At 37.8% G+C, this 26,154-nt stretch overlaps 1 protein-coding gene across 5 annotated transcripts in view; it reads left to right on the forward strand.

Annotated features, from left to right (window-relative positions):
• The first annotated feature begins 689 nt into the window (after positions 1 to 689).
• LOC127656833 (echinoderm microtubule-associated protein-like 1) overlaps positions 690 to 26,154 on the forward strand; it is a 48,654-nt gene continuing 23,189 nt past the window's right edge. For 3 of the 5 annotated variants that reach the window (XM_052145314.1, XM_052145317.1, XM_052145318.1), the window contains exons 1-4: positions 690 to 1,123; positions 18,772 to 18,954; positions 23,057 to 23,186; positions 24,635 to 24,676. In XM_052145314.1, the coding sequence (XP_052001274.1) occupies positions 1,057 to 1,123; positions 18,772 to 18,954; positions 23,057 to 23,186; positions 24,635 to 24,676 (422 nt within the window). In that variant the 5' untranslated portion in view covers positions 690 to 1,056. The remainder of the gene's footprint in view (positions 1,124 to 18,771; positions 18,955 to 23,056; positions 23,187 to 24,634; positions 24,677 to 26,154) is intronic. The other 2 variants (XM_052145319.1, XM_052145320.1) reach the window with 1 other exon arrangement.

Genomic DNA, 26,154 nt, shown 5'->3' on the forward strand with positions numbered 1-26,154 from the left:
TTCACTTGCATTGTATGGACCTACAGAGCTGAAATATTCTTCTAAAAATCTTAATTTGTGTTCAGCTGAAGAAAGAAAGTCAAATACAGCTGGGATGGCATAAGGGTGAGTAAATGATGAGAGAATTTTCATTTTTGGGTGAACTAACCATTATATTGAATATTGTCTAACGGTACTTTGAATTTCCTGCATTTAATTGCTCATCTGACAGTTTTTCTTCAAGTGCTTAGTAAAGTATAGCCTTAAAATGCGTACAGCTTCTTTCCTGATTAGATGAACCATGAAAGCTTAGGTTTAGCCTCCCGCACAAACAACACAGGCATAATCATCTTTGCACCAGGGTTTTTATTACAATGTCTGAATCTATGTGTCAAAATACTCACAAAGTCCCTTTAATCAATAAATGAGCCCTTTACCTACTGCAAAAATTGAGCAGTACCAACTTGTTTCTAATTTAGGAACTCTCTATAGCCTTTCTAAAGCAGCAAAATCATATTTTCTTATTACAGTAAGTTTCTGCAGCACCTTTCTATTCCAGAGTCTCTCAGTCAGCTGTTAAGGGGGAGCATTTGTGTTTAGAGAGAGGCCCCGCCCCCTGTACTCTGATTGCTCCATTTCCCTGTCAGAGCGGAGCAGGAGAGAAAGCTCAGTGGAGTGTCCTCGACATTACATAAACACATTCACCCACTCCCAACACTTGCACGCACTCCGTTAGCAGCCTCTCATCTGACAGCACTAGCCCGTTACAGGCTTATTTTTGTTGTGGACATTTGCACACAGAAGAGAACCAAAGAAAAGCTCAAGGAAGAAATATTGGACACAAAGAAGAAATTAAGGAATATCAGAACTTCCATTTGTATTTATTTAAAAAAAATTGTTTTGTGGAGTCCCAATTCTGTCCGCATATTCAAGGAGTGACTCTAGCTTTGGGTGAATGGGTTGTCATGGTGACTGACACTGCCAGTCTGACCCCACAAGAAGCTGCAGTGACCAGCCATCGAAAGTAACTGGGAGTTATCAGAGAACAGGAAGAAAGGAGGAGAGGGGAGAAAGAGAATGGAGGACGGCTTCTCCAGCTACAGCAGTCTGTATGACACATCCTCACTGCTGCAGTTCTGCAATGGTAAATTAATTATGTGTTTGTGTCTCCTCCAGTGCAAGTAAACAGCTATAGTTTCAGCTGGACTGTGTGGGTTCATCGTGTGTTGCATTTAACCTCTGTGACCTTTCTTCATGTCTTCAAAGTTTTACCCTCATCTTGGCATTGACAGATCAGTTTGGAATGATCAATGCTGAAATGAAACATTGAGAACAATTTGGTGCATTCAAAAATGACTATGTTTGATGTGCTTTTTCCTCAAGTAGGACATTACATGTAGTGAAACATTTCTGAATCTGATGCTCTGTATAACCAAGAGGAAAATTTTATTGCTCAGAGATTTCTTTGTCTGGGTTGAATACAAGTTAAGCTCAGTTTGTGGCATAATGTTGAATACCACAAAATACATTTCGACTGGTCCTCTGTTTCCTAAAGAAATAAACAGTTACAGTGAGTGAATGGGGCCAATCCGTAAACATTAAAATACTAGGCCCTGTTTCAACAATCGTGTACTAGCATTTTTTGCGTAGTTATATTATATTTTACAACTTGTTGCCATGACAATGTATTGAAACGCAGTAAACTCTTAATCCATCATAAATGATGATATAAACAACTTTACAGCTCAAATAATACACAAGTTTTAACAGAAGAATTAATGAAAGTGCTTTTATAAAATTATAAACTTTTCTTTGTTATTCTGCCTTTAAACCCTCCAAAAACTGGCTCCATTAACTTCCATTGTAAGTGCCTCACTGTAACTGCGATATTTGTTTTTGTTTGTTTAAAGAAAAGGAGGGATGAGTTGAAATTACTTTTTTGTTGTAATCAACATTATGCTACAAATGCTGTCGGTTGAGCTTAACTTGTACTGAACCTGGAATATTCCAGAGTTGTCAATTATGGTTAATTTTAGTTTCAACTTTGTTTCAAATGTTTCTCCTAAAACATTTCTTTGAGGATTAAAAATAGATTACAAAATTGTTTCCATACAGTAAGAGTATAGATCTATACAAATTACAGTAATGTGGATGGAGTAGCTCAACTTGGCCTTGGTTGAATTTGATTTGAAATATTTGAGTTTAAATATTGAGATGATGTCTTGGCAAATCTGAGCACAGTTTGTTTATCTATCTTCTGAAACTCTACAGAAAACGTAGGTATTTTTCTCTGGAGAAAGAAATCAGAGAAACAAGTGACATCAGAAATAAGTCTACATTTGCTCTGCGTTTAATCTCATTGCTGTTTCTGTGAAACAATTGAGATTAGGCTCATTAGGTAGAAGGCGTTTAATATTATTTTCAAATAAAAACTTTTTTATAATTTTTTTACATACTCAGATTAATTTTAAACTTAACAAAGCAGAGTAATCAATTTCCTCCTATTACATCAGAACATTCTGTACAGACAATAAAAAACTCAAACTTTAAGACCACGTAAAGAATGAGGAGGATGTTTGTTGTTTTGCAGGATGATGGCTTGGATAAATGTGTTCTTGTCTTGTTCAAGGGTTTTTGTCTGTTGTTTACTTCCTTCTGCCACTCTGATTGTAATCTGTAATCATGTGTGTGTATGCTGGTGCTTCAAGTCTTTGTTGTAAGGGTGGATGATATAAAGAAGAAGAAGAGAGGAGACGGTTGGGGTTAGTATGGACTTTCCTTGTTGCAGTATGACTAAAAGTGTGTGTCACTGTTCTGTTATTCACCATTAAACTCTTCCATACGTCATCAGCACCAATTAAAAGGATTCCAAAATTCTCCCTGTTCCTGCGTTGGTGAATGTGCTGATCTCATAACTCATATCAACAACCTAATATGAAGTTAAATGCTTCATTCCTCAACGTTTCTTCTGGCAAACTGGATAATTTAATAATCAAAATGTAATCCTTTAGTGGTGGTCATTATGTCGCTCTACTCACATTTTCTTGTTGAGTCTGTCCAGTCTAGTCCAGTCTAGGCTCTTTGAGATCAGTGTTCTCTCTCGTAATTCTGTTTGTTTACTCCTTAATGTCCTCCAAAGCTCAAAATGTATTTGAGAATCCAATATTAGGGGTTATATTATGCTTGGTTTGGTGTCATGTTGTATAGCTGCATATCGACCATGTGAGAACTTGGTTGGCAATGGAGATCAGAGGTTGGATTTGTGTTTTCTCTGAAGTTACTATATAATAATGTGATTGTGGTGACCACACAAATCCTACACTGTGTGATGTTCCTTTTTTTGAAGCCTCTGCGCTCTGTCAAGAACTTGACAAACAAGTAGTCATGTAGACTTCCTTTCTGTGTGTAAAAGTCATTTAATATGCGTCACGCATGGTAACTGGTAAAACGACATGTTTTACAAGGGCTTAAATGAAAAAGACAATCTGCTCTTCCTCCTCTCTCTCCTCTTTCCTGTAACTTTTGCTGTTTGTCTGGCTGAATTGGATTGAGAGTTGATGTGATGGTTGGCCTGTATTCAGCAGAGTTCTGGCTTGTCAGGCCAGTGCAGGACTGTGGGTAATTGAATGAGGGTGTGCTGTGGTGATGTCATCCAGTAGTACAGTGCCCAGCTGAATCTCTGGCTTTGGTATGATATCATTTGTTCTTAAAGCTTAATGAGCCTGATCAGCCAACCACATTAATGTAGGAATATTGGATCAGCAAACAAACCAATCCAATTTCCTCGGCAGCCTCGGTGATGGGATTCTACAGACTCTTACAGCGTTAATCAACATTTAAATTTTTTCAAATTTAAATTTGAATATTCACTCATATTCAAGTCTTCTGAAGCCATACGATAGCTTTGTGTGATGAACAAATCGAATTTTGAATGCACTGATATAGGAATTAATGATTAATCGAAAGAAAATCAAAATCTTAGTGTGACTTAGTGTGATTATCTAATCACAAATGCTGCAATTTAATTAAATAAATAAATAGACTGCACGTGCTGCTCGCTGTGCTTACTGTGTGTGTGCAGCTTTGTTCTTTGTCATGTATTACACATACTCAAAGCACGTGTGAGGCTAATGAGCTAGAAACATATAAAATGTACAGCACTCTAGTTTTAGTAATTACACATTTTTTTTAATTAAAAGTATGCTTGACTGCGGTTTTTGTGGACAGAAGAGTGGAGCATTTCTCTGCATTGAAAGGCCATTGTCAACTACAAAGTATACCGGCAAAATAGAAGCTTCTGCCAAAATCGCGATGCCACATACAGTTTTAGAAAATATAGCATAAATATGGTAATGTTTTATAGTAAAAATTATAATAATAAGAGTTGTTGATGTTGTTGTTAATATTATACAAAAATATATTTCCATAATAATTTCTTAACTTAATAGTATTATTGGGTTCCAAAAAAGACCCTATCACAAAGTAAAAAAAATACAAACAAACAAGTACACACAGTGAACAGAAACAATATGAAGATGATGTGAATCATGTCCAACTATTTACTTTTCTTCATACTTTTCCCCAACTCATGCACTGAGTTAACTCACGAAGATGACTCGCCAGATTGGCCACGTTGCCCGTTTTGCAGTGACATTCCTCCGGCAAGCTCTGCAGACAGGGTTACCATCTTCTACTAATTTTCCCTCAGAATTCTTATAAAATCCAAAATATGACTACACTTCTGATTTGGTATTCTTGGAAATTCTCCCGAGCGCTGCCATTGCCTTCTGCCATGTTTACACGCTAAAATACACGGTAATACTAATCTTCAGGGAATTTTATTGTGGTTTACCGTGAAACCGGTAACCGTTTCATCCTAAGTACAACACTACACACAGTAGAACAATCCCTTACAACAAATCTAAACAAATTTGCAGCAAATTCGTCGCTTGTTATTTTCACATGCAAATGAACTTTTGATTCACCAGAAATGTTTGCCAGAAGTTTGCAGCTCCTCGCCGGTAGTGGTGAATTTCCAGGCAAATTTGGCAACAAAAGTTTGTTTGCTGCAAAGCTCATTTGCATGTGAAAATGATCATAGCGAATTTGCTGCAAGATTGCACCAAATTTGTCATGAACTCTTGATTTTCGTAAGAGATGACATTTTGCCCTACACAATCACACAGAAAATCAACATGTTGCTTCTGAAAGTTCACGTACCCTGAATTCAACCACATACAGATAAATTACCGAGAAGCTTCATCCCCTATCAGACATTTTTGCATCAATTCAAGTGTGAACACTAGCGCAATGTGCAAGAAACCTTCAAAACACTGTTTCCTGTACCATATAATACCAGGACCTTGGTGTCCTGGCCAAATTCCCCCGATTGGCCCTTCTCAATCATGGCCTCCAAATAATCCCTATCCATTAACTTGCTCTATAACTCTACTCTCTCCTCTCTACCAATAGCTAGTGTGTTGTGAGCATACTGGTGCACGATGGCTGCCGTCACATTATCCATGTGGATGCTGAACACTGGTGGTGGTTGAAGAGAGTGCCCTGTTCACTTTGTAAACCGCTTTGAGTGTATTGTCAGAAAAGCGCTATATAAATGTAACATTCACTGACAGTTAGGTTAAGGGTTAGGTTTATGTGTAGAGTTAATAAAATATACTTTCCTGTTGACTGTATTACATGATTTACAACTAAAAGTACAGGTTGCTTTTGGCACCACTCTGTGAAGATTTCATCTGAAAACTTAAACTCACACGTGTCCATACTTTCAACAACACTTCCAGCTTCAGCCATGGGGGGCAGTGATTTTAATTTCGGGAAGACTGGTTTTAGGTGCAAAACTTTCTAAGTTACTGAACTGTTGCCGAATACACAGTGTTCACAGTCTGTTTTGCCGCAAGTGCTGTCAATAACAATGATGCATAATTTTGTAATTCTGTACACAAATATGGGTTTGGGGAAGATTATCCAAGCCCTTATGACTTTCTCTGTGTAATACAAAAGGCAGAATGTTAGGGACTGACAGCCTCAAGTCCCCATTCACACTGCCTCTTTTGTCTATATAATGAAAGTGAATGTTGACTGAGGCTAACATTCTGTCTAAAATCTCCTTTTGTATTCCTCAGAATAAAGAAAGTCAAACGGGTCTGGATTAACATTAGGGTTAGTAAATGATGGTATAATTTTCATTGTAGAGTGAAGTATCTCTTTAAGGACAATCTTTAACTGATCATCTTCATTCAGCCAAAATGTGACAATCATCTTGGGATATTTCCTGATAGTTCCTTGAGGGAAAATAACATGTCCTCATGTCCTCTATCAGATTACATTTTGACAGGGAGTTCTGGCAAGTGAGTGAACTGGATATCTGGTATTTTGGCATCTAAACCTCCACTAGACTTTCCCATCTTTCTGAATGCTATTGTCTCATTCAGCCTTTGCTGCCAGAGAAGTGTTCTTGGAAATCGGGGTTCTCCTCTGATTGGGTTTCTTTTGAGCCACTAAATGGATGCACATGCAAAAGAATTAGGATTAAAGACCTGCTCATGTTCCCGACCAAACCAGACAAGAAACTCAAAGGGAGGAAGGGATTGAAAGAATCTAATGAACAAAAGCTTGCACTTGCCTGTAAACTTGAGCTTTCCACAAACTTGGCAGCTGCTTTCTGTGAATGTTAAAGGGGAAATCCTTGAGCTCCATTTTCTTCAGTGTTCTAACAACCCCAGTGCAATTTCTCTCATAGGAGTCTGCAGGCACAGGCTGTTTTATCAGGTGAAAGAAATCATTCATTCTCCCTTTCCCATTGACCTTACAAGGCTGTCACTTGAATTTGGAGGTAAATATTGATACACAGAAAATAACTCTTCAAGCATTCTGACTCTTTCAAATCTAGCCATCGATTGCCTGTAGTATTTTGTTTCCTGATCTGTTATTTATTGTGCTCTCATAAAAGATTGCAGACTGTGGAATGAAAGCCATCTTCTCCTAAATGGGTGATATTAATGTGGCAGTTTTTTTCTTGTCTGTTATATGTCAGACCCTAGATGACTTGCATTGCCTCTTTATTTGCCGATCTCTCCCATTACACTACTGAGAACAATTCTGAAGCCATCAACTCTACTGGGCTTCTATATCTGAGAAAGACCAAAGCCATTAGTGCTGCTCGTTCTCATTTTCTCACTATTTTCCCTTTCACGCACTACTTGTCTCTTCTTCCCGTTAGTCTCGATGCATTGTATACATGTTATGCCCAAATTATGCTTTGGTCAGATGCGAACGCTTAGTGTCCGTGTACAGGATGCGTGATGTAAATCTCGTTATCAGCAGAGTGCGCAAGCACTGAACGCGCACAGCCTGATTTTTCTAACTGTGCGTCTTTGAACGTGCAGAATGCTCATGCACCTGGCACTAATTAGTGGGTCCACAAGGTCATTGAGTCATTGCTGTCATGAAGAAGCACTAAAAGAAGATGTAATCACTGCTAAACAACAGGAAATGAAGGTAAAAACGACAGCAATGGATGTGCAAATCAAGAGCTTGTGTGTGAGGAGGTCTGGTGATACCTGCGTTTGTATAACTCAAGTCTGAAGGAATATAAAGACATCTATTTGGGTCTAAACTCCTGAAGAGAAAGTCCGGTGTCTCACAGCAGTCGTTGTGCGCATGTGCTAACCTCCTGTGTTTGCACGCACTGTTATATGGAGTATAATTTGACAGGCTTGCGTTTGACTGAGCGTTCGCATCAGAATGGAAGTATACTTGGGGCTTAAGTCTTGGTAATTTGTGTTTGGATTTCTGTTGGTGTTTTTATTGTGCATATTGACCGTCTGACTGCTCATTATCCAGCTTATTACAAGACTGCTTCACAAAAAAAAATAAAAAAAATAAATGGACATGAAATATTGATGTGAGTTGAAATTATTTTATTAGCTTACATGCAGAAATGGAAGAGTGATATTAGAGGTAGAAAATATGACTCACAATTATGCTTGGGATCGATGCCTTTTCATGCATCGACAATCAGAAGATTTTCCCAATGATTATCAATATATATCAGGATTGTTTTTTCAGATATAAATTGGGCAGCTTGTTGCACAATAGTCTTTGTCACTTCAGACATATTTCTCAACTCTTGACTTTGGTAAAGTGTGAGCATCAGGGTAAATTGAAGGGGCTCACACACAAAATGCATCTGGTGGATGACATGGTGCATTCTAAAATGAGAAAAAAATAAAAAATTCTACAAATGTACGCACATACCCAACGCTCCGCGTCAACATTCTGAAGTGCCACGAAGCGCAATTCATTTAGTTTTCCATTAAATTCGACCCAAATCAGCTCAGTAGGTGTTGTGTGTGTGTGTGTGTGTGTGTGTGTGTGTGTGTGTGTGTGTGAGATGCATGTTATATCACCCTCTTGATTATGGTCTCCCAACACTATTTTGCCAGACTGTTAAACAGAAGGCCAACTGAGTGAATTGGAAAGCATGCTAATTTGACTTCTAATTTAAATGTCAGCTAATTTAAAAATATCAATGCCTCAAAAATATATTGATAAAATAACGTACCGATCAATAATTGATATATCAGTATTTTATGACATCCCTTCTCACAATACCCGGATGACTGGGGAAATGTTACTTTGTCCTTGGGTGTGTGGTCATTATTCAGAAATGTTTGAGGGCACGATTGACCATTCAGAATCAAATATTCCATAGACCCTTGTAATAATATAAAATATTTAAAGCATATTGAACAAGATTGGATAGGTCTTTTTGATGAAAATGACCTTTTACAAATTAACCAATGCAATCACTCGTGTTTTAGAACTTGTGTAACTTATCAGTATATGGTTTCACTGCTTTGAAGGACATGCTTTACTGGGCTTCTCCATCCTAATTAGTGCAGTGAAAGGTGTCAACAACATTTCTAAAGCATGCGTGTCCCCCGAAGGCATAGTAGTCTATTGTGCTATTTTTGCACATTAAGTAGGTTTTTCCTTAGAGCAGTTTTTGGAATATTCCACTCCCTCACTCCCCCTCAAGGGCTTCCAAAACAAAGAGTCCTTTGTGGGGGTGTCAAGCAGACAGGATTATTCAAATTGTGTTTCAAAATATGCTAATGCTTGATAGCAAAACACGGTGCATGTCTTTCATGTACAGTGGTCTTAAATTGCTATTTGATTCTTGTGAACCAAAATAAGTCCAACAAAAGGGTTTCTATGATTGTATTTGTACATTTGTCTGTTTTTGTAGTTTGAGCTTCATTAATCCCAGTGTTACAGAAGTAATTGCACAATGGGGAAATCCCAAGTGAAAACCATGGTATGTATTTCCCCAATGTACCTTTTGTACAGACTAGATTATACCAGGCAGCACAGACTTGTAAATATCTGGTAAACATGGCACACTTTCTATTTTCCATCAGCTCACTTTGGCTCAGTTGTGCTATGCAGGAGCTTGACATACGATTCTCCATGTGTAACATCCAGTGTCAGCATCCTCATCCCACCCTAAAAACAACACTTTAGTTTATTTAAACCACCCACCCACCCACTGTTCTGGGCCGTTTGTTATGTGTGCACAATGCCCTGGGTTCTGAGAGGAAGAAAGCCCAGGCTTTCACACTCACTGAAAAGAGCATTGTGTCAAAAGTGGGAGCCAGTCATGAGTTAAAGCTGCCCTACTTTTCCTTTGCTCTGTGATTCAAACCCTCTGAGACTCCTTCTAAAGCATTCTTCTCCTTCGGTTGCCACCAGAGCTCCCTGCTACTTGTGCCATTTCTCAGGAGAGCATGAGTCAGCACAACCCTCAGTTGGCACTCTATTCCAGCATGCCTTTTCCAGGTCAGTTTATTGTCACATCTCTATGGTGACTGTGCAGGATTGAGTGGAGCAGCCTCAGGGTGGGTCTGGCGAACAGAGGCCTTGGTTGATAAACAAAAAGTGTTTTGTATTTGGACAGTTGTAAGTGTTGTTCATCATTATGGTTGACAATAGGACACCTGTGACTGAGTGAGTTGGCTTTCTTTAGAGGTTTGTCAATAGAAATTGAGTTCAAGGAGCATGTGGGTGGGGTGTGGAGCGTGATAAAAGAATGATGCATTGCTACACTTTAAAACAGCTAATATCGAGTCTCTTTGGAGTTTGAGTTATAAAGTTACTTTTAGTGCGTTTAGTTTTTGCAAATTTTTTTTATTGGCAACAAGGCCTGTAGGAAGTAGAGTATGTTTGCAGTGAGTCATGCCTTATTGTATCGTTTGGCTTTGTAAAAACCCTTTAAGAACACTTGCTGTACACTTGTAATAGAATGCTAAATAAATATCTAGATAAAATGAAAAATGTTTTAATACTCGATCAGTTACTGTCCATGTGTGGAGAGGTTTTATTGTGTAGGGTTTTGTGTCAATTTCATACAATTAATAGTATAACCTTAACACATCTGTTGCACAGTTATAGCTGTAAATTAAATAGTTTATTTTAATATAATACAATATTTATTGCATTTTTGAGTGCTTGTTGCATTTGTATTGATGATTCCTCAGATGTAAAACTCCATGTAAGATTAATTGGATTGTTGTGGCTCTTAAGGCTTTTGCACACCAAATACAAATTTTCGCAATGATTTCTCGCCATGATCAATATTTTGAATCGAAACAATGGATTCCAAACAAGCCATTCTCATATGGAGCGAACATTCATGGCGACAAAGCGAAACTTGTTTTACTTCTTTGCTCTGTGTGTCTTTTTTCATGTGTCAGAAGCCAGTAACCAGAACCAGAGCAACGTATACTGTACCGGGGTAAAATTGCGTTTGATGTCGATTAGCGCCACCTATTGTAAATGCGTGAATGTGGTGCTAATCGACATCAAACGCAATTTTACCCCGGTACAGTATATGTTGCTCTGGTTCTGGTTACTGGCTTCTGACACATGAAAAAAGACACACGGGGCAAAGAAGTAAAAAAAAGTTTCGCATCATTAGCATCGCTTTCTATGCGAAAGGGACATTCGCATCTCATAATAGTGTCGCATTTGGTGCGAAAGTGTATTTTACCTTTAAGCCCATCCATATATATGTTTTCTCCTAAAAGTTGGCAAAAATATTGACGACAGTATCAACTGCTAGGGATGTATGCATTTTTGCCCATCAAAATTCTGTTTAGAGAAAACAGTAACAAATCATGGTTTTGCCTAAATCGTGTTGGAATGTAAACTTAATGCTTTTGGTTATTTTTAAAAAGACCTTTTTGATGTTTCCTGCTCAACTTTATGTATTAGTAGGAAGTACGTCAAAAATATTTTAAAATTCAATTTCATGTGCTGCTTTCGAATTTGTATACTGTCGTAGTATGTATTGCGTTTGATGAAGAATGTACGTCTCGACCATTGATGAAGTATGCTCTTTAGGTATGCGGATGAGCAGTATGAATACATTCTCAGTTATATTTTATATGTGAAACATGGGCATTGCCCCTTTACCTGAATATATGACATAGTAACAACAACAACAAAAAATATTTAATCTGTATTATTAAAAAGTACAATTTAATCACAAGGAACTACTTTTTTGATATTTATAGCACTCACAGCTGAAAAGACCCAACTCACGTTGGCCTATGTCAGCCGGCCTACTGTTTTATGAATGCTGAGGACTTTGACATACAGCTCAGTTGACAGACTGCTTTTGGCATACTATATAGAAGGGATGTATGCATATTTGGACATGGGGATGAAGTCTTTAACAGCATAAGAGATGAAACAGGAATTTATTTGGACAGAAAGGGTAAATAGGATCAGGAAGTGGCACATACCATATCAAACCTGCATGAGCACCAAGGCTTAACATGTCTGGAATATGTGCTATAAACAATATACCATGGCTTCAACATCAATCATTTGTAGGACTCCAGCATTCTGTTGTTTTGATCCCAAAACAACATACAAGCTCTAGTGTCACGCATGCAGACAGAGCATGTTAATCTTGAGCACTTTCTCCGGGAGCACAGGGATAAACACTGATCAGGATCGGCTCAGTATCTCTCTAATCCTCTCTCAGCCCTTCTGCCTCCTGCACCCCAACAGAAAGGCTTGGTGCTGGAGCATTATCCTCAAAACACCCCTCCTTGGTTTCAAGCCACTGAGCTGTACAGTTTACACAAAGTTGTTTTCTCTGCCTCCTACCTGGCCACCAAGAGGAGATTAATTGGGAACAACTCTGTGGGCATCTTCTATTCACTTGTCTCAGTCTTGGTCCTATCAGGAGTGTCTCTGTAGGGAAATGCCTTGTTGATGAGAGAGGTCAACAGAGAATGGGCAGACTGGTCGAACTAGCAAAGTCTATGGTAACTCGGATAACCGCTCTGAACAATTGTGTTGAGAAGAATATCATCTGAGAATGCTATTGGCGCTGGTTTGGCAGAATGAGGGGGACCTACACAACATTATGCAGGTGGTTTTAATGTTGTGGCTCATCGGTGTGTGTGTGTATGTGTGTGTGTGTGTGTATATATATATATATATATATATATATTATACACGTATATATACTTCAGTGTAATGAATGATTCCTCTGGTTCTGCTATTATTTTTACTGATCAGACTCAAGAGTTCCTAAGTGACCATTAAAATTAGTTAAAAACATTGCATAGACTTACGAGGGATCCAAGCCATTTCTAGGATCCAGAATATCACAGAGACTTCGGGGAGGGCACTTTTGAAATGGGATAGCAAGCAACCACCTGGTAATGCCATAAAAACCAATCAAAACTCTCTTGCAACCACATTGGATCATGCAACAAAACACTCAGAAGACCTTACCAACCGCATAGTAATGTCCTGGCAACCACCCACATCACCCTTGCATGGTTGATAATGGTAACTTGTAATATGAATAGTTCACCTAATAATTTACTCAGCCTCATGTCACTCCAGACAATTATGACTTTCTTTCTTCTGTGTAACACAAAAGAAGATGTTTTAATGAACATCCTGGGCCAAAAAACAAAACAACGGAAGTTCTCATGTGAACTTGCAAACCACTGAGAATGAGCCTCTCATAGAGCTAATTAACATGCAGTGGATGAAGATTTTTACTAATAATTACTTAAATTTCATAAAAATCGTAGGCCTTCAAAAGATTTTCAAGATGTCGTACCAGTCGTGTGGACTACTTTTTGATACATTTGGATATTTTTTTTTAAGCTTTAAAGTGAGTTACTATTAACTGCCTTTGTATTAAAGACGGACCAAGATATTCATTAAAACATCTTTTGTGTTCTGCATAAGAGAGAAAGTCATACAGGTTTGGACCAACATACTGTAACGGTGGGTAAATTATGACATCATATAAAATTTGTGCCAACTACAGCTTTAACATTAAGCCCCAAATTCTAAAACCCTTAACAGGGTAGGGCTGTGGGCTTTAACAAGTTGATTACAGCTTGACCTGAAAGAAGATTTTGCTGATATCTGGAGGATTCTTGAAACACTTGCTCTCTCTTGGGGACGATTTGGCTCTGTTCATCCCCTCTTTCCTGATTTCTCCTCCTCCCCCCCGTGCTCTCCTATTCTTTCCACATCAGAGGTCAGACTCTATGGGATGATCTCATGCATCTATTTTTAACTCCTAAGTCCTATTTACTAAAGGCCAGCTTTTTTCTTGTTACGTACCTGTAATCTGGCTAACTGCTTGCCAGCAAACCATTCAGTCTCGTCCTTCGAGATTGTGCTGGATTATGGAATTGGTTACTGTAACAGGTTCACAAGATGGGCAAGCAGGAGGCAGGAACCGACTAAGCAGTCGATGTAGACTTTTAATGACACACGTACTTAAACGAAACACAACATAAACACTGACGTGCACATACACAGTGGCTGCATGTGTCTCTCCCTCTCTCTCAAACTGGTGCCTCCAGCTCCCCTTTATCCCTCTCTGGCTGATTGGCCAATTTACCACCAAGTGCGCACCCTCATGGCCTGACAATGCCCCCCTCCTCTTCACAGTTATCCTTTTTAAAAGACCAAAACTGTGTCTCAAATTACACACTATACACTAGCTTTTGTGAAATTTCCATTTAACTAGCTTAACCAGTAAGATTTCCTTGGTCAACCAGCTTCACAAGAAAGACAATACTGTTTGACTATTTTTTATTTTTTTTTGCTGGTGAACAGCATGGCTATGCTGATCCACCAGCTAGACCAGAACAAAACCAGCATAAATCAGACTGAAACAGCATTGAAATGTTTGCTGGTGTAAGCTGGTCTTTTAAGCTGGGTTGTACTTTATGACTGGAATCACCACCTCTGAACTGATGATGTCAATGTCTGACTGTTGCCAGAGTTTTCAGATGGGTGCTCATTGAACTGACGTCTGATCTGTGACCTCACTAAAAACAAAGGGGTTGGGAGGGCAAGCGGTTGTATTCTTCTTAAAGCACAGAAAACACACTCCCTTTCCCTTCTAGTCCCTCCAAGTATCTCTCAGTGTGAACTGTTTATGTAAGATTTAAAGGCTAATTGACTGATGAGAATTGTGAGAAACGAAAAGCTTTGGGTGGATTCCACGTTTCGCACTAATTTGTTATCGACAAAGTTAAAATGCGTAAAGAATGTTTGTGAAATTTGCCGTCGTCTTTCCTTTCAAATGCCGTTTTATTGATAAAAATGGTGTGTGTTATGACGTCATGCTTAAAAAAAAAAACACTTTGCATACCTTTTGGTTTATCGTGAAAGAAATCTGCCCTTAAGCCGTTTCCATACAGAAATGTGTGTAAAAAAAAAACTATTATTGAAATAAATATTTAATTCGCAATTGACATTGCCTCGTACGCCATGATTTTTCCTCCAGCACGAGTGATTGGTCAAGAAGATCAGCAGCAGAGACTGTTAGGTAGTAGTCCTCTGTGGAGCTCGCACTGATATGGGCTCAGCCACAGGGAAGGACGCAAAGCACATTATCACCCTTCTGAGTGCTTAAATGTCAAATGGGACACCTTAAGGTCTTGTGCCCTGGAAGCCTACTCCTAGCGCCACCCATGAATGTGATCTAGGAGCTTTATACAAGTTTATACAGTGCATGCCATTGAAGAGACTGTAAGTCTATCCCTCACAGCCTTGTTTTCATTCTCATCAAAAAATCATATATGGCGCTTCTGTGAATAAGGTCTCAACGTTAGCATGTTGCTATGGTAACAAGACTTTAATGGGCATAAAAATACATAATGCACACAAACACTGGGTAAAATAGTCCATTTTTAATTAGACTGAACTTTTTATACATCGATAATTCTCAGTATTTAATTAAATACAAGTTTATACATTTTATATACTGTATATCCTACATTTTGGAGTAATATTTAAATATGAATTTGAGATTTTGTTTTCCAAAACAAGGTATTTTAGAATTATTAAGATCTTTTGGAACAGCCTTTGTGCAAGAACACACCTTTGCTTTTGTGTCCTTGAAGACATTGATGAATGAAGTGTTCCAGAAATGGTAATGACTTCATTTTAAAAATGCTGAAAATATTGTTTCTTTTTCCCATGAGTTTGGGTTGTAAATGTACTACATTCTTGCCATGTACTGATCCTCTATTATCTAGGATAGTGTGCATTTGTCTTCATTTTATTGGTAGACAAAGCCTCCAAAGTGAGAAATATGATGACATTCACTGTCAGCGTAATGCTAATCCTTACAAATCTTTGCACCCTGATGCTGTTGAGACTCATTTATAGGCTGATTTAATGTTAGTATGAGTCAGCTAGTATGTTCAGACTCAGTGAGAGGCTAAAGATGCATTATTAATCAGACACAACACTTTGAGCGAGGTATTAAAGAGAGCTGATTTTTATTTGAATACCCGACACGTTCTACCCTGCCCTTCTCTCTGTATGCATGCACATTTTTTAAAGATTCAATGAAACTTTATTATCCTTATTTTAAATTTCATTACTATGTATATTGATTTGTATATAGTATATGTATTTCAATGTGCATGCAGGTCACTTGCCCTGTTAAATAAAGAGATCTAGCAAGGTTTTAGTGAGAACAGTTTCCATTTCCAGAAAGATGGGCTGACGTCCAATCCAATCACAATGAAATAGAATGAGATTGAATTTAGTGGGTGAAAGACAGAGATAAAGAGACAATGGAAGAGGAAGTGCATCCTTAGTTTGAGCAGTTCATTTGATTTCTGAAACACTTTGGTGGAAATGGAAGCCTGCCAATCTTACTGTTTCTACTAGATGCAAAGGAAAAAGAATTCCAATTTGTGCCCATTCATTCTGCACTGATATACTGTATTCCTGCTAATGCGTTTTAATGTCGTCAGGGCACTCCCTCCCTGTGTACACCTGTAGTCATGTGTAGCTTGGAAGTTCAGTGGAGAGCATTAGCATTTTAGAAGCAATATAATTAAATATGTGGTTAATTGTTTGTTTGAATGTTCAATTGCTAAGCACTCGTGTGCAATTTTATACAGTGTTGTAGTTGCTTTAGGTGCTTTAGTGTTTGAATTTGAAAAGGAAAAGTGGTGCCGTTTTAGTCTATTGAGTAGAAGTGACAGTCATTCATTATGTTGGTTATTAGCATTATGTCACCAGCGGCTTCAAAAGGATTGAATACTGGGTTTGTACTTTGAGAAGGCAGAACAATCTCCCCACAGAGCTTTTGAAAAGCAGGTTTCAGTCGTAGCTGTTCGAGTATTTTCATCTATCAAAGAGGCAATTTCTTGACAAACAGCTTGTCTTTATGGCTTTAATTATTAGTTGTCATTTTTTATTAACTGCTTGGGTTGGTCGTAAAGTTAATGTGTGTGGCTTTTATGCAGGGATTTGTTTTTTCATGTTCTCCTTTTCATGATTACACATTTGCCTTCATAATACATAATATATTCATAATGAAAAGACTGAATTGCTCCATATTGCTGGGATTATTTTATTGTGGAGCATCATCACTAAGGCTTTGAATAGCTTTGAAAGTCAAAATATTTCCATATGGGTAAGGTGAGCTAGTATGTGCAGGTAAGTTTATATATAAAGGTTACCTGGCTGTCCTGACAGGGTGAAATAGTGTTGCATAAAGAGGCTTATCTTGAGGAGATGATTAATCACCACTGACCATTAATGACTATGATTGCTTATGCAGGGGAGCAACTGAATTTTAAGTGGAATGGCTGGAGGCCATTAAATGAGCTGAGCTGGTGTGTTGAAGTGTGTGTGTAATTATACAGCTCAGAGTTAGGGTAACATTTGGTGATTGAATGTTTGCAAAGGAAGGTACTTATCTTAATTCCTGAAGGTTGAAGGATCCCATCTTTCAGTTATTCAAGTTGGTGTGACTCATAGTTGGCATTTTTGTAATTCAGGTCACACTAGCTATCGGTTCATATTTGTAACACTGAATTTAATTTAATAATTGAGATATTGTGTGTAAATATTGATATTAATCAAATGCATTTTGGCAGAACCATTAAACAACCACTGACTAACACAGCTCTGTAGGTCTAAAGAGAAATGTGTCAAATGAATCTAGTGATATCCAGCACATCCTCAGAAAATACAGAATACAATATAGCCTGCTACTTAGTGTGTATTTAGACTGAATTATAAAGCAATACTCAGAAATAATTTATGATTTTGCCTAATAGAAACCATTAGGCAAATTCTACAAATTATACTGTAATGGTAACATATAGCTCTTCCTGTAGATTTGAATGATGCTTTGCTTCGTTCTCTGCTTTGCTTTTCCCCAGCCTTGACATTTCAACATAAATTTCAACATATTTCACAGATTATTAAAATTCAAATCTTATCAAAAAACATTACTGTAAATACTGTAATTAATAACATACTGTAAGTATAATGTGCAATGAGAAAGCTCCCAACAGTTGTAGTTTTAATGACACACCCAACTGCATGACTCTTCATAAATCTAATTAAAAAAACACTTTTAACTTTTTTACTGCTTTAATTACCAGCTGCTTCCTGTCTGTGCATAATTAATGAAGTTGTTATGTTGTCCGTATTTTAACAGAGGGGTTGAGAGCACTAGTTTTCATTAATGTTTTATACCACTGATTTTACAAAGCCATCTAATCACCTGGCAAACAATTAACTGGTCCGTTATGTGTGTGAGAGAGAAAGCGAGAGAGTGATTTAGAGGAACATTTTCTCTGGTTCAGCAGCTGTTAGAGATGGTGCAGCAAAACCATCAGAGTGTTTATATGTGATGCAAAGGGACATGTTAGGCCATCCCTCACTGACTTTTTCAAAAGCACCCTGCTGAATGAGATTTTTTACTTTCAATTGCTGGTCACCCCATGTGGAATTAAACTAGAATGGTCAGGATAATTGCAAAGTGTGGCATCGTTTCTGTTTATATTTTTAGCCTTTCTTTTGCCATTCTTAAAAAATAAAGGTTCCAAATAAAACCAAAAAGGGCTTTACAGTCTGATACCATTGGAGACAGACATAGGAGGTTTTTCTATGTGATTATACCCTCCCTAGCAACTGGGCCAATTGGTTGCTTAGGAGACCTGGCTAGAGTCACTCAGCAGGCCCTGGATTCAAACTCACGACTCCGGGGTTGGTAGTCTGCGTCTTTACTGTATGAGCTACCCAGGCCCCCCACAAAGGTCTTTTAAATAACTGTTTTAAATATTGGTAGATACTTTGAGCGAAATGTAATTATTTATTTTCTAATTAAGTAATCAGATAGCTACAGCATTAGTTTTCAGTGTTATTTGAGAATTATCTGTGTGTGTGTGTGTGTTGTAGATGACAGTGCCTCGGCAGCAAGCAGTATGGAGGTGACGGACCGGATCGCCTCCCTGGAGCAGCGGGTTCAGATGCAGGAGGATGAAATTCAGCTACTCAAGTCGGCGCTGGCTGACGTGGTTAGGAGACTGAATATCTCAGAGGAGCAACAGGTCATGCTCAACAGAAAAGGACCAACCAAAGGTACTGCATACAGACAATCAAATGACCATTACTACATATAAAGACCACTGTGATGAGGAGGAGGGCGGGGCCGGGCCGTGAGGACTCACGGCCGACCCTGAATTGGGTTAATCAGCCAGGAGGGGGATAAAGACGAGTCGGAGGAATTATGTGTGTCTGTTTGTCTTGTGGTTTATGTTTGTTTTATGTTGAGTTTTGCATTCAAACTTTATGTTGCCTGTTCCTGCCCCTCCTTGCCCGTCCTTATACTGTTACAACCATTTATGCACACCTTCACACCCTGTCGCTCAAAATGATGTCACCTGGTTGACGACAACTGGTCTTAATTTTCTAACTGTGACATTTATTGATTTCAGCTGTGGATTTACATTCTATCTAACTGCTTTGCTAGAATGTGCTAATTGTTTCTTGTGAGCCTTTATGGGACAACACATCAGCATTGTTTACTTTCCATATCCATTTTCTTTCTCTTTATTCGGTTTTCTCTCTTCTTCCACTTCAACTTATTCTTATTCATCTTCAACTTTCTCTTCTTCCTTTTCTTCTTTTTCTTCGCCCTCTACTTCCTCTGCCTCTACATTCTCTTCTTCCACTTCTACTTGCTTTTACTCTTTTTGCTCTTCTACTTCCTGTCTCTTCTTCCTCTTCAATTTTATCTTCTTCCTCAACTTCCTCTTATACTGTGAGTTTAGATAGAAGCAGCAGTGAAGAGAGACTCCTCTGACTGCAGTGTTTGGAAGCCAGGTAGGCAGAGGAGCTCCTCACGTGTCAGTGATGATACACTAATTCAGAGAGCACAATATAATGATATCACTGGAACTGTGCCTTGCATCCATGCACCAGAAATGCATGACCACTTAGGATTGAGTTTTTGTGCCAGCACAATCCAGCAAAATGAGAGGTTATATTTCACTTAAGGATGCACCAATATAGAAATGTTAGCTGATATCAATTGCTTATAATTGTTTTTCTGATGAAGCCACTATGATAAGTCTATACTGTTTTGCATGATTTTTTAAAGGCAGCATTCAGACTGAAGCTCCAATTTAAAACATGACATGCTGTAAGTGTTATAATGTTAAAATGGCTTAATACTTAAAAATCTGACAGAACAATTGTATTTTTGATTTTGGTATTATCTGCTTCCAATATCGACTGAAAATGTTAAAAACACTGTTTTAATTTTAGCCAATACCGACATGGTCACCAATTACATGCATCCCTAATTTCACTGCAGCATGTGTGAAATACAACCCTGACTCTGTGGTCTTCAGTTTTTGTGAGTTTAGTTTAATGAGGACTAATGATGAACACTATAAAACACTTATCATTGTTCTCAACTGAAATTCAGGTCCAGATTAAATTTAATCCAATACTAAAAATCTACTACATCAACATTTCCATGTCAGTTAAAAGTTAATCTTTTTGATCCTAGCCTGAGTTTAATCTTGGCTTTCTGTAGGGTAAATATATAATTAGAGTCACATTTCTTTACCATCTGAAAGGTTTGATTTAAAAAATTAAAAAATACACTCACTCGCTTTCTTAGTGTCAAACACTTATTAGCCAAATGTCTTGGATTTGTGTTACCAAATGTCAACCTAGGCCCAAGACACCCCCATTAAACCATTCAAGTAATGTAAGTTTGACTCTGATAGCACTCATTCACTTTATCATTTTTCTCTCTGCTTGTTTGAAGTGTGTGAAATTACTTATGCTTTGCTGCTGAATTATCCTTGATGATCCATGTGGGCTGATCTTTTTGAAGAAAAAAAACAAGCTTCCATTTCTCGCTTGGCTTTGCCTCATTCTTGCTTTTATCTGTCTCCTCTGTATCTCTGTTTCACTACCTACACACTACACAGTGATCTGCGCAGAATAAAGGGACATGAAATGCCTGAGAAACTCTGCAGTGATGAATATTTAATAATGCAGACTCGTAGGGTAATCTAAATAAAGGAACTCCTATATCTCCACCATCAGCAGTTACACTGCAGGTGTCCATGCACTATCACAGAAATTATTTGAAAGGCACAAAGGAATATTCTTTATCCAGGAGGTGTGTGCACCACAAATGCATTATAATGGAGTCTATTGAGAGCTAAGACACTTATGGGACAGTTTGAGGAAGCACAACATATCTGCTGTTTATTGTTATGGAAAAACACAGTATTCTTATTCTAATGGCTTCTTTAAATGTTTACTACAAAGCCTGCTTGACAATGAAATGGTTAAATAATAAAAAAGCATATTCTCAGCCTATTTACCAGAAAGAATTAGCTGCAAAAAATAATTTTCTCAATCAATAGTTTGTCTTATTAAAAAAGATGTAAATGGGGCCTGGGTAGCTCAGTGAGTACTGACGCTGACTACCATCCCTGGAGTTGGGAGTTCGAATCTACTCTGGGCTGAGTGACTCCAGCCAGGTCTTCTAAGCATCCAATTTGGCCCGGTTGCTAGGGAGGGTAGAGTCACATTGGGTAACCTCCTCGTGGTTGTGATTAGTGGTTCTCACTCTCGATGGGGCCGTGGTAAATTGTGCGTGAATTGCGGAGAGTAGTATGATCCTCCACATGCGGGGAGTCTCCGTGGTGCCATGCACAATGACATCCACATGATAAGATGCGCGGATTGACAATCTCAGAATCAGAGGCAACTGAGACTTGTCCTCCACCACCTGGATTGAGGTGAGTAACTGCACCACCATGAGAACCTACTAAGTAGTGGGAATTGGGTATTCCAAATTGGGGAGAAAAAAAATAAAATAAATATAAATATCTATATATAAAAAAAATGATAATAATATCTAAATATCCTATCTTGTAAAAATATTAAACATTCTTAAAACAACATAAATGTATTTGAGAGGGAAAACTTCATAAGATATTAAAGGAGTCATGAATTGCTCTTTTTTTACAATAGTTTTATTATTTTCACTGAGGTCCGCTGATAATGTGGAATAACAAAAATAAATAAGTTACCAAAACAGTCATAATTAGTAATATATGATAATTTTCCACGCTTTCTGGCCCACTGTCAGAAACACTCGTGTTTGGCATAAGTGCCTCCTTAAAACTTCAGTGTAAACGCTCACAGTTATGACTGGCTATCATCGTGCAGCCCCTCGAAATAAGCCATATTTTAAACTCAATCTGAAGAGAATGAACAAGCTCCACAATATTATAAAACTCTTTTTCAGGGTTAACACATTCAACACATTGCATCCAAATATATTAAACCGTTCATCTCAAGCACAACTGTTAAAGCTCAGCACCATAATCTAAACTACCAAACTTTGAAAAATTAATAGATGGAATGTATACATATGGTTTTGCAATGTGTCCAAGTGTTTTTAACTGCCCCTTCCTTCAATAACAGTTCCTTTGCAAAGCTTGAATCGTACTATGACTGACAAGCAATCCAAAACATATAATCCATGCTGAAATACTCTGAAGACACATGATGGTGAAACAAGATGCACACCCACAGAGGATCATCCTGCACATTGCCAAAAAAGCCTCAAAATGTTCAAAGATGTCCATCTAGTGCATGTTGACATTCAGCAACAATTATTAAAAGCGCAGATGGGTGCAAGAACGCCTCCAGGACACGTTTGTGCTCAAAACGGCAGGATGCAGAGCAGCTGAATGAAATCAAATGGGGTCTCCTTTTCAGAGTTATAACTTAATCTAATAACTAAATCACGTCTTATAAAAGCAGCACTAGATACATGACAAGGGTCAAAGATGTCTGTCTAGTGCATGTTTATATACAAAACTAATTCAAAATACTCCAAATGGGCCCCCTTTGGTGTTTCAGGAATAGTTAATAGGCCACATTGGGCCTTTCTGTCCTGCTATTTCTCTGTGCACAAACTGAGTACCAGTGGGCAGGGCCAATGGTGCAGAGATTTTAAGTATGTGTTGATGTTGTTGCTGTAGAAGCGGTCATGAATGAATGGGCCCCATAGTGACGTGGGGTAGTCGCGGAAGTAGAGAACAAGGTGTTTTTGCAGCTTTGTTTCAATAAATGCAATTTTTTGGTGTGTTAAATGATTACAGTGTTGTGTCTAATTTTATCTCTGTGTATTCACATCTTTCAGCTAGACCCATGATCGCTGCCTTGCCCCTGAGGCCTGCGGTCAATAATGGCACTGTCCTGCCTAAGAAGGCTGGCACACTACCATCTCCCTCAGGCTCCAAGAAGGAAAGCAACACACCAGCAACCAAAAGGTAGGACATTAGCACTCAAGACTTTGTCTTTATGATAGCCTTTCATTAGATTGGGTTGATGGATGCCACTCTGTTTGTCAGACCCCTCTATGTGAAAAATGTGTTTCTACAACTTTTTAACAGGCCATATAAATGAATTGGTCAATGGTCAAATGACAAACGTCAGAGTTAGCTTAGCCTTCGTAATCCATAAAATTGCAGAAAACTTAGCCCAAACTCCTTTCCAAATTAGAAATAAAGATAAAAAAAATCAACTATGTAACCTGTATTTTAAAGCCAGTCCTTTTAATCTAAAGAAAACACAGTAAATGTGGTAACCTGTACTTGTTACCATACAGGAAGAAGCTATGTCTACCTTATCTAACCCTTAAATTGAGTGTTGTTGGTGTAACGTAATGCATTCAGGTTGATGCAGTGATGTTTAATTTTATTAAATTTTTTTACTTGAATCAAACCAGTTGATTGAGATGTTACCATAGCACATTTTTAAGTTTACTTTTTCTGAGTACACTCTTAAAATAGGTTACCTGCAATTGTTACCTTACGGAGCTATTTCTGCTTGATCTAACCCTAAGAAATTACTTTCATTGCTGTGACTTAATGTACAGTCAGGTTGATTCAGTGTAATTAAATCATATTTTTGACTTACTGTAAGTTAATTTAACACATGAAACACATTTTCTTTGTAAGGTAACAGATGTGTAGAGGAGAGAGGAAAATGCCTACAATGTTTTACTTTGTGGTGCTAGAGCATCTGTCATTGTAAAATAAGTTAATGGAGTGCATGCAAATACACATGAGATAACAGTGCAAGGTTTTGTTTTATAAAGGTCAACTCACATGATTATCAGTTCATGATAAATAGCGCTGAGCCTGAAAGAGGTTTAAAATGGTTTTGAAGCAAGTCAGCTATGATATAAGAAACAATGCAGTGTGACAGGATTTTTAAATGTCAGAGTAGATAAAACAGCATACTCTTCATAGAATCAAAAGAAGCTTCTTTTAGCATTGTCGGAGTAAATCTAACTGGTGTAATGTAATACTAGTAATATGACTGTGTCTGGGTTCTGATTTAACAACAATGTTCTTAGAATGAGACTAGGAAGATATGAATTATAATGAGATCATTTCCATTGATTTTCACTTGGTTTATGATTTACTTTTGTACTAATTATTTGCACTCTGAAAATTAAGTTGCAATGAGCACAGTGTTCCTTTGAAACGGTTACTCTCATCTCCAGCTGTCATACTCACTGTATCTTTAATAAATGCCCACCTCTTGCAGATTAATTAATGTGTTTATGATTATGAGACACAAACTCTGCTGCCAAAGCACCCCCCTCTCACCCAAGTGTCTTTGTTTGTGAGTAAGACTGTCTGTCACATGTATTTGTCATTCTGTGAGTCCTCTCTGTCCCTCTCTGTCCTGTCTGTGTTGCATGTTCCAGTATGTCCGATCTGCCCAGGTTTCTTCTAAGGCCACCTTACAGGTGAGAGTTTGTTACCATACTAAACTAAAATGATCTGTATTCTTTCCACAAATGTTGTAAACAGTCAGTATTATAATAGCCAGTTTTATTGTGTCCATAAATAATTTATTTAAGGCAGGGTGCAAATTATGGCGGTATAATATGTACATTTAATTGTAAATATGACTAAATATTTCTATAATTCTGCATGATTTTAAGTTGTAATTCTCCATATAGTTTTATGTACTGTATTTGTTTATTTGTATTTTATTATGTCTGTTTTGTATTCTCTTTGCACTGGAAGCTTCTTTTACCATGACAAATTCCTTATGTGTATAAGCGTACTTGGCAATAAAGCTCATTCTAAAGCTTCTAAAGCTCTAAAGTTCTTATTTCATCAACCCCTGAAATGGGTCAATCCACTGACACATTGCTTGACCTGTACAAGTAAATGCACTAAAAACATTGTTGTTGTCTAATTCACACCCTGCTTTAAGGGTAGATAGAAAAGCTGTTCTCAAACCATTATTCAAGGGCAGCCTAAAACCTTCAAACCCTCTAATGTGATGATCCCCCATTCAAAAATATAAAGGCAGCTATGATGTATATTTTCATGCATAAAGACCCATTAATACTGTGTAAGAAAAATAATAAGAGTTACCTATATTATTAATCCAACATGCTGTTTGCAAACTTAATTAATTGCTGTTTTATATAATATTTTGTGAAGCGTTTTTTGTGATTTCTCAGGAGGGACCACTGCACTGACAGATAAACTTTGCTTCGATTCCTGTGAATCCTTCTTTGGCTTGGACATGTGTTCTTATAAGTTATAACTTCTCTCCTAGCACCCTTTCGTTCCACCCTGTAAAGCTTCTTTTGCCATTAAACCTTAGAGTGAGAGCCCTGTGCAGTCTATAGACTAACTCTATACTCACTTGTATGCCTAAAGTGTCATTATTGACAAAGAGCCTCACAATGCATGATGACTCTGCAGCCTATTTCACACAGGATAACACCATCTCCCAATGGCAGGGCCAAATTAACTTTAACTATGTGGTCTGGATTAGACTTGAGCCTGGCAACAAGTGGACAGCTGATGGGGCCCGTTCTTTTGTTGGGAAGTTTTAAAGTTCTTAATTCACCACTTTCTAACTAAAAAAGCCACAGCAAATAAGGGCATGAACATGTCTTACAGAGAAAACAAATAAAAACATATTTCTTTTGACAGATGTTTGTCTTGTACTGTATGTACATCCTGTATGGGATGTAACTTGTATTATCTCTATGTTGCCATTTTCCTTTTCTCTGTGTAAATGTTTCCATTTATTCTTCCTGTTTGAGTAGCAGGGTATTACATGGCAGTTAGGCTTCATAAAAGATTATTTACATTTTGAAATGGGTAATATTTCAAACTGTCACAAATGAAAAAAATGCACTCAGTTTACTCATGTCTTTCTTTTTAGTAGTTTTTTCTATTGAGTTGAGTATGGAAGTGT

Source organism: Xyrauchen texanus, chromosome 16 (genome assembly GCF_025860055.1).
Source record: "Xyrauchen texanus isolate HMW12.3.18 chromosome 16, RBS_HiC_50CHRs, whole genome shotgun sequence".
In the NCBI taxonomy this organism is placed as follows: Eukaryota; Metazoa; Chordata; class Actinopteri; order Cypriniformes; family Catostomidae; genus Xyrauchen; species Xyrauchen texanus.